Source organism: Ictalurus punctatus, chromosome 14 (genome assembly GCF_001660625.3).
Source record: "Ictalurus punctatus breed USDA103 chromosome 14, Coco_2.0, whole genome shotgun sequence".
Lineage (NCBI taxonomy): Eukaryota > Metazoa > Chordata > Actinopteri > Siluriformes > Ictaluridae > Ictalurus > Ictalurus punctatus.
The window spans coordinates 4,250,359-4,262,984 of NC_030429.2; the positions used below are offsets into that span (position 1 = coordinate 4,250,359).

Here is a 12,626-nt window from a genome sequence, read left to right on the forward strand (position 1 = left end):
GGATGCGGAGGAACCACTGCCTTCTGCCTGAAACGGGAGGAGCGGTTGCCGGCAGCCAGGAGATGCAGTTTGTTTTTTCATGTAGTGTGCTGCCACCGGCTGTAAACATTAGCCATTGCAGATATAGATTTAATACACATGAACTCATAAAGATTTTTATTTATGTGTGTAGACTAATTTAAAAATAAATGAAATATAAAATAATCAACAGAATTTTTTTCAAATACTGTAACTAAAGAGGCATAAGTTTGGCAAAGGTGCATAAACACTTCACCTTTTAATAGACTAAAGGCAGTTTTCAATACAATGTTTTGTGTTTGTTATTCATTTTCTTCGGATAAAGCACATCATGAGATACAATTAGGATTAAATGAAAAGAGATTGTGGCCTACTGCTATACTGTACATCATTATAATGAGCGATGGACTGAAATGTTTCAGTATGTGTACGTATACATATGTATACAATACACTGGAGCTAATATGCCAAACATACAGCTCATATATGGCGTACACACACACATACTGTCTCTGCTGCAAAAGGCAACCTTTTCATAGCTCTTGATAAGTCATTCTTTGTTGATTTAAACACATATCTAAGGACTACAGGGAGCTACGTGACTCAGAAAGCACAACTAGCTAACAGCTGAATGGAATAAACCCTCTACTTCAGACCCCCCGACACCGTTTCAATTATTGCCCTTTTATAATGTTAAACATTTAAAACCTATTTATTAAATTAAACGCATCAAGTATGACACCAAGGTATCGGAATCGTATCGAATTTTGTGTATCGTTACACCCCTACAAAATAAAAAATAAAAAGTCAATTTCTAGGTTTATCAGCACAATGCACGCTAGTGGCATCTGGTGGTCAAAAGCATGAAGTGCATCAGCGGTCCCAAATCAAAAACGTGTCCCTAAAAGTCGCTTCCGCCATCATTGGTCACGTGTTCATGTCAGAACGAATCAGGTTCCAGAACCGATACAGTGTTTGAAGTGTTGTGCTTTTGACACACTCTTCCAGGGGTGAATATCACGCCAGTAACAGAATTACAAAGTATTTGTATAAACGTTCTCTTCTGAATCAGAAAGCAGTTTTAGTATCATGTCTGGAACGGGATTAATCTACGATGAGGAAATGACTCGGTACAAACTTCTCTGGACTGAGTAAGTGTGAGGTCTAGATACACGTAAAATGTTGCCAAAATGTTTTTATAGACGCATTAAAGCCTTTATCATGTGTTGTGTGCAGCCCAACCTGTAAGATCGAGGTACCTGAGCGGTTAACAGTTAGTTACGAGGCACTGAAGTGCAGAGGTTTGGAGCAGAGGTGTGTGTGTGTTCCCATTCGTCAAGCAACTGATGAAGAAATCCTGCTAGTTCACAGGTAGGCTGTCCTGCTATTGCAGTGTGTGTGGAATATTATTATTGGAATCTGATTGATAATAATAAGTTGAGAAAAGCATATCAAGATAAATACAATTATTGTTACCAAATATTTTTAAGGGAAAGTAGCTAAACCGCTAGATGGCTCCAGATGATATCAAAGCACTAATTTGCATATTCAGTTAATTGTCATGTTTATTTGCATATCAACATTTCACAAGAAAAAAAAAAATTCTGACAACACAGGGGTCGTATGATGCTTTATAACGCTTTCCTTTTCCTTCAGCGTGTAACGTATCTGTTTTGTGTACGTATAAGATCTGCAATGTTACAAAGCTCATAGTCTCCCACAAAGGGATTTATTCTATCTAACAGAGAACACTGCTCCAGACCTGCCTAAAAACACCTCGATCCAAGTCCAGATCTTACTTCCGCACACGTCTACGTCACAGTTTGAAATATCGGCATAATGCCGCCGTAATGTTTTACATTTTTAACTCATAATTTTTTTTAAACTGCTCGTAAAGTTGGTTCCGAGTGATCTGCTCGATCATCCACGTTTTCAGAATGTGACTCGGGCTCGAACTGATACGGTAAAACCGACGACATTATTAACTGTGCTTATAACTGCTTTGGAAGCCGAAGCTCGCGATTAGGCTAAGTGGTAATTTGCATTTCCGACACGCGCTAGAGGTTTTCGCCCAGTCACAACGCAATGGGTCAGCTGGCCAATCAGAGCACTCTGGGCTTTTTGAAAGGATGGGCTTTGAAGAAACCGGAACTCAGTCGGAGCGTTTCAGACAGACTGGGAATAGAGGCACTGCAGTGTGTGAAAAATATTGTGTTTTTTGAACAATAAAGCACGTTAAACTATTCTATTACACCCAATAAACAAAATAATGAACTTTTAAAATCATATGACCCCTTTAAGCTGTATCCAGATGGGATTTAATTTACATAGGGTCCTGAGCTAATATCCAGTTCTTTTTACAGGTGCTTCTCTGTGGTTTTATCTTCACCTGAATCAGCCATGTTGTTGTTTTTCTCTTACCTATATGGAGAAAATACAGGTTAAATTGCCTGTATTTTTCACAAAACTCAGCGGTCGTCTGATCGTTTTACTCATGGCATGCACATGCCCATGATTTTCTGTGCAGGCATCACCTCACGTCTGGAAAAAAAAAAAAAAAAAACGTTTTACTGCTGCGACCTGCCGTAGTAAATTTCATAGCACGTCTATCAGTGACCATCCTCCCGACGTTAAACCCTTCCCGAGTTGCAAAATGAAAAATGGATGCTTCTTGTATACTTTGAGATTATTATTTTATTGAATTGTTACGTTTTTACCGGAACCTTGGTTCACCCCTAACTGAAATACGTGCCAGTGTCTCTTCTCTACCCCATTGCCAATTGCCCCATTACCCCATTGGAAGGTATTTTTTGACTGGATCGTGATCATACATGCAATCACATGTGAAGTAAGCATGCAGGATCAGGAAGGCTCTCAGTAGGGGTGACTTCCCCATTCCCATTGCGTTTAAAAGAACTGAGCATCCACAGAGATTTTTGCCAAAATGCCAGTAAACTCTATAAAGCATTTGCTTGTAAGAATCATTGACACCTCAAAGCAAGAAATTACTTCCACCAGGAGAAAGCTCAGAGAATATCTGTGATTTCATTTTACGAGGAACTTATAGCGAAGGCAAGATGAGTGTACTGTTCAATACTGTTTAATACAGTTTTAACTCTACCTCACGTCTTAGCTAATGTTCTGTAAAATTTGGCTAGTCATTTGAAAGTTTGGTAAGAATAGGTTTACTATCTCAAGTATAACATTTACTAAATGTAATTTAAAACCAGACTCGAGTCAAACAAGGTGTTGAGTTTAGGACAAAGTCCACCTTGTTAACTCGTTAACTCTGTAAATGTTATACTTGCGACGTGAAAACCTTTCACTAAAATGTGACACGTGCAGTATTCATTTCCTGTCTCGTTTTGTGTGCTCTTTGCAGTAAAGAGTATCTTGAAGCTGTGAAACAAACCCCACACATGAGCTTAGATGATCTCTTGACCTTCACTCAGCAGTACGGTGACGTTTATTTTCATCCCGTAAGCCTCAATATTACAGGACACCAGCAGCGATAAAACTTTTTTGCTTGTTTTCAAAATCATGCTCATGATCCCTGTTATATTTGTAGAATATTTACCACTGTGCTACGCTGGCGGTTGGTGCTGCACTGCAGCTGGTGGACAACGTTATGACAGGGAAAGTGAGGAATGGAATGGCTCTTGTAAGGTAAATGTCAAGGCTGGAATTCTGTGTACTGAAGCTGTTATTTATAGTTTGAGTCATTTGTGTTATTTAGTCTCTTCAGTTGTCCATTAAAATGTCATCCGATTTAAAAACTACCAAAAATGTCCACCTAAGATTTCACTGTAGAGGATTTAAGATTTACTTGAAGTAAATTTCAATAAATTTGGTTGTGTTTTTTACCCATGTAATACTGTTAATTATCCCTAATTCTTTGTCTCTCTTTGTTATTCTGGCCTGTGTTGTTTTTAGGCCCCCTGGTCATCACAGCCAGCGGAGTGAAGCCAATGGTTTCTGCGTGTTCAACAATGTGGCCATAGCTACCCTCTACGCCAAGAAACACTATAACCTCAACAGGTATCGAGTAGACTATGGCATGAGAGATAAAATGGTGTTAGCTTGTGCCACTGGAAATGAGCCTCTGGCTGTAGCCTTAAGTGGTTTTCATGTGTTCAGGGTGTTGATCGTGGATTGGGATATTCACCATGGACAGGGAGTGCAGTACTGCTTTGAAGAGGATTCCAGGTGAGTATGTTTCTACGAAATCAGGGAGTGAAGATCAAACCAGACACTTTGTCCTGCTCACCGCTCTTTTTCTTTCAATTTCTGTCTCACAGTGTATTGTATTTTTCATGGCATCGCTATGAGCACCAGCGTTTCTGGCCCAACCTTGCTGAGTCTGACTACGACAGAGTGGGGAAAGGCAAAGGAACTGGCTTTAACATCAACCTGCCCTGGAATAAGGTACTGTTCTCCAAACTTCACATTGAGACGATGGTATACCAGATATAGAAGTGAATACCCTCACAATCTGAAATTCCTCTTGGTCATTTAAAAAAAAAAAACTCGGTAAAAATGTACCCAATTAATGAACTACTGTCCAGTGCTAAAACAGTAGAAATTGTCATTCTACAGTTAAAAATGATCAATTAGCACTGAAAGTAAACACACTGACTAATCAGATGCAGTGAGGTTTAGTTATCAGTATAGTCATTTTTTACTGACTTGGCATTTAATAAAGCAATTGAATAGTCTACAGTAATACAAGTGATTTGTTGTCATGAGGACACCATGTTTATTTTGTGACCAGTAAATATGTTTTAGCTTCTTCTATTCCCTGTGGTTTTTCCCAGGTGGGAATGACCAATAGTGACTACCTCTCAGCTTTTTTCCATGTCCTCTTGCCCATCGCATATGAGGTAACTATTATAGGACTTTGTAAAAACTCCATTTTCTGAAATGTAAGTGCTTGTATATTTGCACTAGTGAAACTCCTGATCTTATATCATGTTGTTCCAGTTTGATCCTGAGCTGGTGTTTGTCTGTGCAGGATTTGATTCTGCCATAGGAGATCCAGAGGTAAATAATATTTCCAGTTTGTTCTATGCCATAATCTCCAGTGATCATATGTTTTAGCTGGACTTTATCTAGGTTTACAAAACTAAAACTTCTTTATAGTGTTTTTTTTGTTTTTTGTTTTTTGCAGTTTTCTGAAGTTTTTGAAAAGTAAAATGTTCGCACTTAATTTGAGTTATCATTTGTTTATTTAACCCATCAGTGTTGGAGGCAATGCAAACCTTGCTCTAATAACGACCCGCTGAACATGAGCTGCGAATGTGCATGATTAAGCATATCGGTCAGGGGTGTCCAATCTTATGCAGGGTGCAGGTTTTCATTCCAACCAAGCAGGAGCCACATCTGATTCCACCTGTTTAATTAGTCGAGCTTTGCTTTTAATAGACTCAGGTGTGGCTTCTGCTTGGTTGGAATGAAAACCTGCACTCACACCAGTCTTTTCCGGATTGGACTGGACACCCCTGATATAGGTTAATTAACCTGTGGCTTTTCTGAACTGGAATAGACCTAACAAAAAAATGTGTTTAAAGTATACTTTGAAATATTTAACAAAAAATACCACTTTTACATGTTTTAAATAGATTTAGGAACAAAATATACTGGTATAGACTACTTTTACAATATATTATTATACATTATATAGTAGTTATATTATGTATAAATCATGTACTATGTGGCGGGGTCTACAAGGATCACTCAGAATATGCTAGGGATCCACAGCTGATAAAAAGGTTGACAACCACAGTCCTAATTTCCTAAGGTAAAAGTTAAACTTCTGTTGAAAGTGCCAATTGTGTATAATTGTGTTTTCCCAGGGTCACATGTGTGCTTCTCCAGAGATTTTTGGTCACCTTACCCACCTGTTGATGTCTCTGGCTGAGGGCAGATTGTGTGTTGTCTTGGAGGCATGTACACTGCTGTAAATCTACATACAATACATGCGCTTGTATTGTGTTTGTATTTACTGTATATAGTCGTATGTAGTAATGTACAGTAGTAAGTCCTCCACTTTTTCTGTGTCTTAGGGCGGATACAACTTGACGTCTCTTGCTCAGTCAGTTTGCCAAACCATACAAACTCTGCTTGGTGATCCAACACCAGTGCTGAATGATATTGGTCCCCCGTGTCACAGGTGGGTTTAGCTGCAAGTAACATAGTTTATCATGGAACTGATTTCTGCTTCTGTGGAGATTTGCAAGGAAAGGCTTCATGCTCTGGTCTGTTGCAGGCAGAACTAAAAGCAGATGATTGAATTATTTGCTTTATATTAAAAGCAGAAGAAAATATTAAGCATATCTAACAGCATGTGTCTGGAATAGCATTCATTTCTCATATGTTCTCACTCTGCAGTGCTCTGGAGTCTGTTCATAATGTTCGAGCTGCTCACCAGAAGAACTGGGGCTGTCTCAAACACATGGGTATATATATATTTTTTGGATTTAAACATTAATTCAATTCAATTCAATTCAATTTTATTTGTATAGCGCTTTTTCAATAGACATTGTCTCAAAGCAGCTTTACAGAAATATCAACATGGTATACAGATATTAAAGGTGTGAATTTATCCCAACTGAGCAAGCCACTGAGTGGCGACGGTGGCGAGGAAAAACTCCCTAAGATGTTTTAAGAGGAAGAAACCTTGAGAGGAACCCGACTCAGAAGGGAACCCGTCCTCATCTGGGTAACAACAGATAGTGTGAAAAAGTTCATTATGGATTTATATGAAGTCTGTATGGCGTTAGGAGCAGCCGTAGTCCCAGCAGTCTGGAATTAAAGAAGATTTGAGCTCCATCCAGAGGCAGAAAGGATCTGGATCTCTAGTATCTCCATAAATTCGTGTGGGGCTCGGCGAAAGGAGAGAGGGAAACATTAAAATGCAATTCAAAATAAATGCAAAAAATATTTTTAACTAGGGTAATATTGGATGACCGTATGATCATAGGTGCCTCAGCCACTTTATTAGGAACACCTGCGCATTTATGCATGTTATCCAAGCAGCCAATCATGTGGCAGCAGCACAATGTATAGAGTTATGGAGATCCAGGTCAAGAGCTTAATGTTCACATCACACATCAGAATGGGGAAACTGTGATATCGGTGACGTTGAAAATGGAATGTGGTTTGAATCCATGACACGAAGAATTAAGGCACTTGTGGGAGCAAAGGCAGGTCCTACCCTGTATTAATATAGTGTTCCTAATGAAGTGGCCAGTCAGTATATGTTCAACAAATACATGAATATCTTGCTTACTGTATTTGGTGTTCACAAAAAAATAAAGCTTATCCCTGACTGATCAGTTTGAGCTTTAACTAGTTGTGTCACTCTCTCAAGCAGAACCTTTTTATTGTTCCCTTAATGTACAATATCGAAACATATTGCAAATGTTTCAAAAGTTGCAATGTTCAAAAGTATGCAAATAACATATATATGATTTAATGGTTCAATATGATTTGTAGTCTGCCCTGTCTCAGAGCCAAGCACCAAGCAGTGCAGAGTGGAGGAGAAAGATGAAAAGCAGGAAGAGGAGACAACTGAACATCTAGTCTGGCCTGAACCCTTACCTAGAGATGCACCTCCTGTGCATACGGCTGCGCTGATCTCTAAAGAGGAAGAAGACTTGCTCCCAGAGGATTGTCAGTGCCTGGGTGAAATATCACCAAAGTATATTGAGGAAGCAGAGAAAATCAGGTTATTTATAGAAATCACTCTCTAATTGTCAGGGCGCACACAGACCTGCCGACCTTTACAACTCAGCATTTATGAATCAGTCCCCTCCAAAAGTATTGGAACAACAAGGCCAATTCTATTGTTTTCGTTATACATTGATGATATTTTATGGTCTGCACTTATAGCGCTTTTATCCAAAGCGCTTTACACTGTGTCTCATTCACCCATTCACACACAAACACAGACATACCAATGGTAGCAGAGCTGCCACGCAAGGTGCTAACTTGCCATCAGGAGCAACTTGAGATTCAGTGTCTTGCCCAAGGACACTTCGGTATGTGGAGTCATGTGGGCTGGGAATCGAACCGCCAACCCTACGATTATTGGACAACCCGCTCTACCACCTGAGCCACAGTGACGTTTGTGTGTCAGATCAAAAGATGAGACGATAGATAAGAATTTCAGCTTTCATTTCCTTATATTTACATCTAGATGTGTTAAACAATTTAGAACATGACGACAACATGGGTTGTTTGAACCCACCCATTTTTTCTAGTTATCAAATATATTTGAATATGTGACTGACAAGTGTTTCTTGCTGCCCAGGTGTGCCCTGTTAAATTGACTGTTTAAAGAATTTATAGCTCTGAATGTCTACTCTTTGTTTGAGGTCTGGGTTTCACCTGTGAAGACTGCATTTGTTGTTTAAAAGGATAAACCAACATGAAGACCAGAGAGCTGTCTATGGGAGAAAAGCGAGCCATTTTGAAGCTGAGAAAAGAGAGAAAATCTATCAGAGCCATTGCACAAGCATTGGGCATAGCCAATACAACAATTTGGAATGTCCTGAAAAAGAAAGAATCCACTGGTGTACTAACAAACAGATGTGGAACAGGTGAAAAAAACAACCGCAAGAAGCTACAGTACAAGCATGGATAAGCAACACACACTCACACACACAGACACACAAAATTGCAACAGTTTGGTGATGTCAGTGGGTCGCCAACTTGATGCGGTTATTGCAAGCAAGGGATATGCAACATCTAGATGTTTAAATATCAGGAAATGAAAGCTGAAATTCTGATCCATCGTCTCATGTTCATCTTTTGATCTCAAACCCAAATGTCTTCAGTGTAGAGCAAAAGAGAAATAATTGGCCTTGTCGTTCCAATACTTTTGGAGGGGACTGTATATTCACTGTCAGTCATTCCAGATTTATACGTGAATTGGCTTGTCTGGTCCCCGGAAGCCCCCCCCCCCATTTCTCATTAATAATCTCACGTCTTGATTTTCCCACTTTAACTGTACAATGATGTGACTTTTTATTTCTACTTTCCTGCATGTAAATTTATCGGTTGCCTACATCTTCAGTAAACCAGACAAGAATTCTTATTCTGTGTTATTTATTAAAGAAATGGATTTTTTTTTGTTTTTTAAACCAGGTGTCCTTAAAAAGAAAATTAAACTTGACAATGTTTTCTGCTAACAGGAATAAACATTTTCAGGACGTGACTGATGAGAAGACCTTACAGTGCATCCAGGATGTTGTTTCACTTTTGGAGAAAATCAAGACCAGAGAGGTAGAGCGCTTCTAATCTATATGTGCAAACCAGAGTAATTTGATAAAAACTTTAACCACTTAAACAAAATGTACCTTCCATTAAATCAATAGATGACTGCACGGCTATCCTAATGTATTCATATTTAAGTAAATGTTACACTAATACCTAATGTCTCCTGTTTTTTTGTTGCTGTTTTTATACTCCATTATATATTGCTTTTTAATTTGCATAACGGAGAGTTTTCCCTACTTAAAACTGCCTGGAAAGAGAAAAATGCGATGCTACGAAACTATAAACGGACAGTTTTAATGCTCCTTCATCGGCAGGTGCGGAATGGCTTGGTTGTAGTGCCTGATGTGTTCGTATCTCTGAAGTGTGCTGTGGAGCATGCCACAAACTCACTGTCTGAGCGGTATGGACTTCAAAGCATTCTGAACAAGAAATATGAGAATTAAATGTTGCTTCTAATAATAAGACAGTATGGTGACCTTGAATCTGTTTATTACAGAAAAGCTTTATGATTCTGTACACTATTATGTCTGTCTATATGCTTTATTTCAGGATTTTGGTGCTGTTTGTGGGGGATGATGATGTTCCAGTGGACACTAAAGATGGGTGGGATTTGTTTCGCATATGATGTCTCCTTTCACTGTGTGTTCACCTTGTACATTTTGGTTGCATGTTCATTCACTGTATGTTCCCCATGTACATCACCATGTACCGTGGACTTTATTGTAAGGTATTACATTTTCGAACTGAAAAAAATGTATATATTTGACTGCTACAGGAGAGTACTTTTGGTGCAAATCTGCAAAAAGGAGCCTGAAGGAGTGAAGTCTCTCTATCATGTGCCTGTGTGTCTGAACAAAGTGTGTATTAATATACTATTATAAGCCATTAGTCATATCATTCAGATATTTCTCTACATACAGCTTGTAGAACTTGTAGATCTAAAGAACTTCATCAATAATGTTACACAATTGAAACTATGCCATTGAGTAGTTAATCCATTGCAGTGTCTGCAGAGATTATCTTTCTGTTTGTCACTAGATCTGTATGTTTCTTGTTGTTTTGCTTGTCCTTTTCTTTCTATTTATTATATTACTTTTGTTAATTGCAAGAAATATGCTATTACTAATATGTTGTCCTGCTGCAGGGCAGAATAGCATGGTATAGCATAGTAAAATCTCTTCCTCTGCTTTCCCCAGGGTGTGTTCTCCAGTGCGAGTGTCATGGCTGCAGTATTGGGTCTAGTCCTGCCCCTAGCGTATGAGTTTAATGCAGGCCTGGTGCTGCAGGTTGTGGCAGAGGGCAGTGGTGGGTTAGATGTGCGTGTCTGGGCACAACTCACCAGCCTGCTTCAGGGGGTAGCACAGGGCGCAACTCTGGCACTTCTCAAGGTATGTTGTATTAAGGCATAGGCTCATTCCCCTTTTTGAAAGAGACCCATGTACACTATATTAACACTGACTGACCGATTAGCTGTTTTCACACCTTGTGACTGAAGTTAAGAATGGACAGTTTATTTAAAATGGATAAGTTATTTAGTTTACTTTCAATAAATCATTTTTGTAGGTTGTAATGAATAGTCAATTATTAAAAAAAAATAAATATATGTATTATAGATGCACCGATACTAAATTTCTCAGCTGATACCGAGAGTTCTGCCTTTTATGCCTTCTTTGAAATGAATAATAATTAATTCCAAACTTCTGACAGAAATGCAAATAAAAACTTTATTCTCTCCATTTCAACAAGTTGTTTCCCAGTAACTGGTCTCATAAACAGAAATCATATATTTTATATGGGATCATGTTTTCAGCTATGTATTTTTTAAGTGATGCTTCAATATATATATATTTTTAAGTTTTTAAGAAAATGTTGGATAGGTATTGACATGAACTTTTAAAAAATTTCTGATGTAGTACTTTTTTAAATCAGGGCTGTGAGAGAGACATGGTGAAGGCTACAGGACTCTCTCTCTCTGGGGCTTCTGCTCCATTGCTCGGGCCTCTGGATCCTCCTCTGGCTGAGGATGTGAAGGTTATAGAGGCACAGAGACAAAGACTGCAGGAGCGTTGGGGCCTCCTGTTGAACACTGGTGAGTTCAGTTTACTTTGACCATGGCTAAACATGTATAACAGTGCATGGTTAATGTGTGTGTGTGTGTGTGTGTGTGTGTGTGTGTGTGTGTGTGTGTGTGTGTGTGTGTGTGTGTGCTCAGTTTCAGAAAGTGGAACACAGAGTCAGGACAGATGAAGACTCCTCCTGCTGCCATTTAAGAACTTCATCAGTATCATTTCAATAAGGAAAGAATAGAGGTTACCTAATTAATGATGTGTGACAGTTTTCATTTTAAAAAAAAATTTTGTTTGTTTTATTTTTATTTTTTTGAACTGGGTGGTATGTCTAAGAACTGGTTTAAATGTTCAATGTGTCTAGCGATGTATATGTTGTTGTTATTAGAACACATTTATATGTATGGATTTGACAGATGATGAAATCCAGCATTTCCACTTAATAAAAAATGTTGATTATTTCTCGATTTATTCAAGTAGAATGATTAACATAAAAACACTGACACTGTGAACAATTAATTTAGTAAATATACTGCTTTTAATCCTTATGTTCTGAAATTAGGTCAAAATGGCACATTAAATCTTGTACATATTCCATTGTAATGGGAAAAATGTTCTTTTTTTCAAGCTTTAGAATATATTACACACATTATGTTCAGGCTGTTTAAACATGTAAGAAACCATTTAAAGTTATTACTAATCAGAAATACAATTTTATTTCTTAGCACATGACACTCGTACCCACTGTCCCCGACCTTGTGACTGGATTGTTAGAAATATCTACAGTATGTCACTAAAAGAAATAAACATATAGTGTGTACTTTAAAATGCATGATATAAATATGGGGCAGTGGGACATTGAGTACTAAGAAAATAATAGATTATGATGGTTTCATATATACAGTGGATATTACAGTGAGATAATTTTCTTTTGGATTGGATTGTGTCATTGCTATTTAGAATTCAGCAAAAAGTTAATTCAAGGTAAAATTGGTTTCTTTTAAAAATGCAGGGCCGGAGATTTCTCCTCAGGATATTCAGGATGGTCATTCATGGTCCTGACAGTAGGAGGAGGCAGAGGCAATATGAAAAGCCAAACAGTCCATAAACATGGCAAATGTGTCTGGTTTGCAGTATTAATGCAGAATTTTATACTTGATTGTTGGCTAATAAACTAATTAAATACTACAATTACTCACATTCACAGTTTCATACTATTTAGATATATTTATGGAAATTTTATGGTTAAGAGAATGGTCATCT

At 38.2% G+C, this 12,626-nt stretch overlaps 1 protein-coding gene across 2 annotated transcripts; it reads left to right on the top strand.

The window, feature by feature from the left end:
* The first annotated feature begins 955 nt into the window (after nt 1-955).
* Nucleotides 956-11,830, top strand: hdac10 (histone deacetylase 10). Of its 2 annotated transcripts, XM_017484843.3 has the most exons (20): nt 956-1,169; nt 1,255-1,389; nt 3,401-3,497; nt 3,587-3,684; nt 3,952-4,056; nt 4,156-4,224; nt 4,317-4,443; nt 4,833-4,898; nt 4,999-5,058; nt 5,871-5,960; nt 6,081-6,187; nt 6,406-6,473; nt 7,513-7,744; nt 9,213-9,303; nt 9,612-9,697; nt 9,847-9,900; nt 10,073-10,154; nt 10,494-10,685; nt 11,227-11,386; nt 11,510-11,830. In XM_017484843.3, the coding sequence occupies exons 1-20, from the start codon at nt 1,108-1,110 to the stop codon at nt 11,542-11,544; spliced, it is 2,016 nt and encodes a 671-aa protein (XP_017340332.1). In that variant the 5' UTR covers nt 956-1,107; the 3' UTR covers nt 11,545-11,830. The 2 variants fall into 2 exon arrangements, with proteins under 2 accessions (XP_017340332.1, XP_017340334.1); XM_017484845.3 differs by lacking the exons at nt 956-1,169; nt 3,401-3,497.
* Nucleotides 11,831-12,626: the final 796 nt, after the last annotated feature.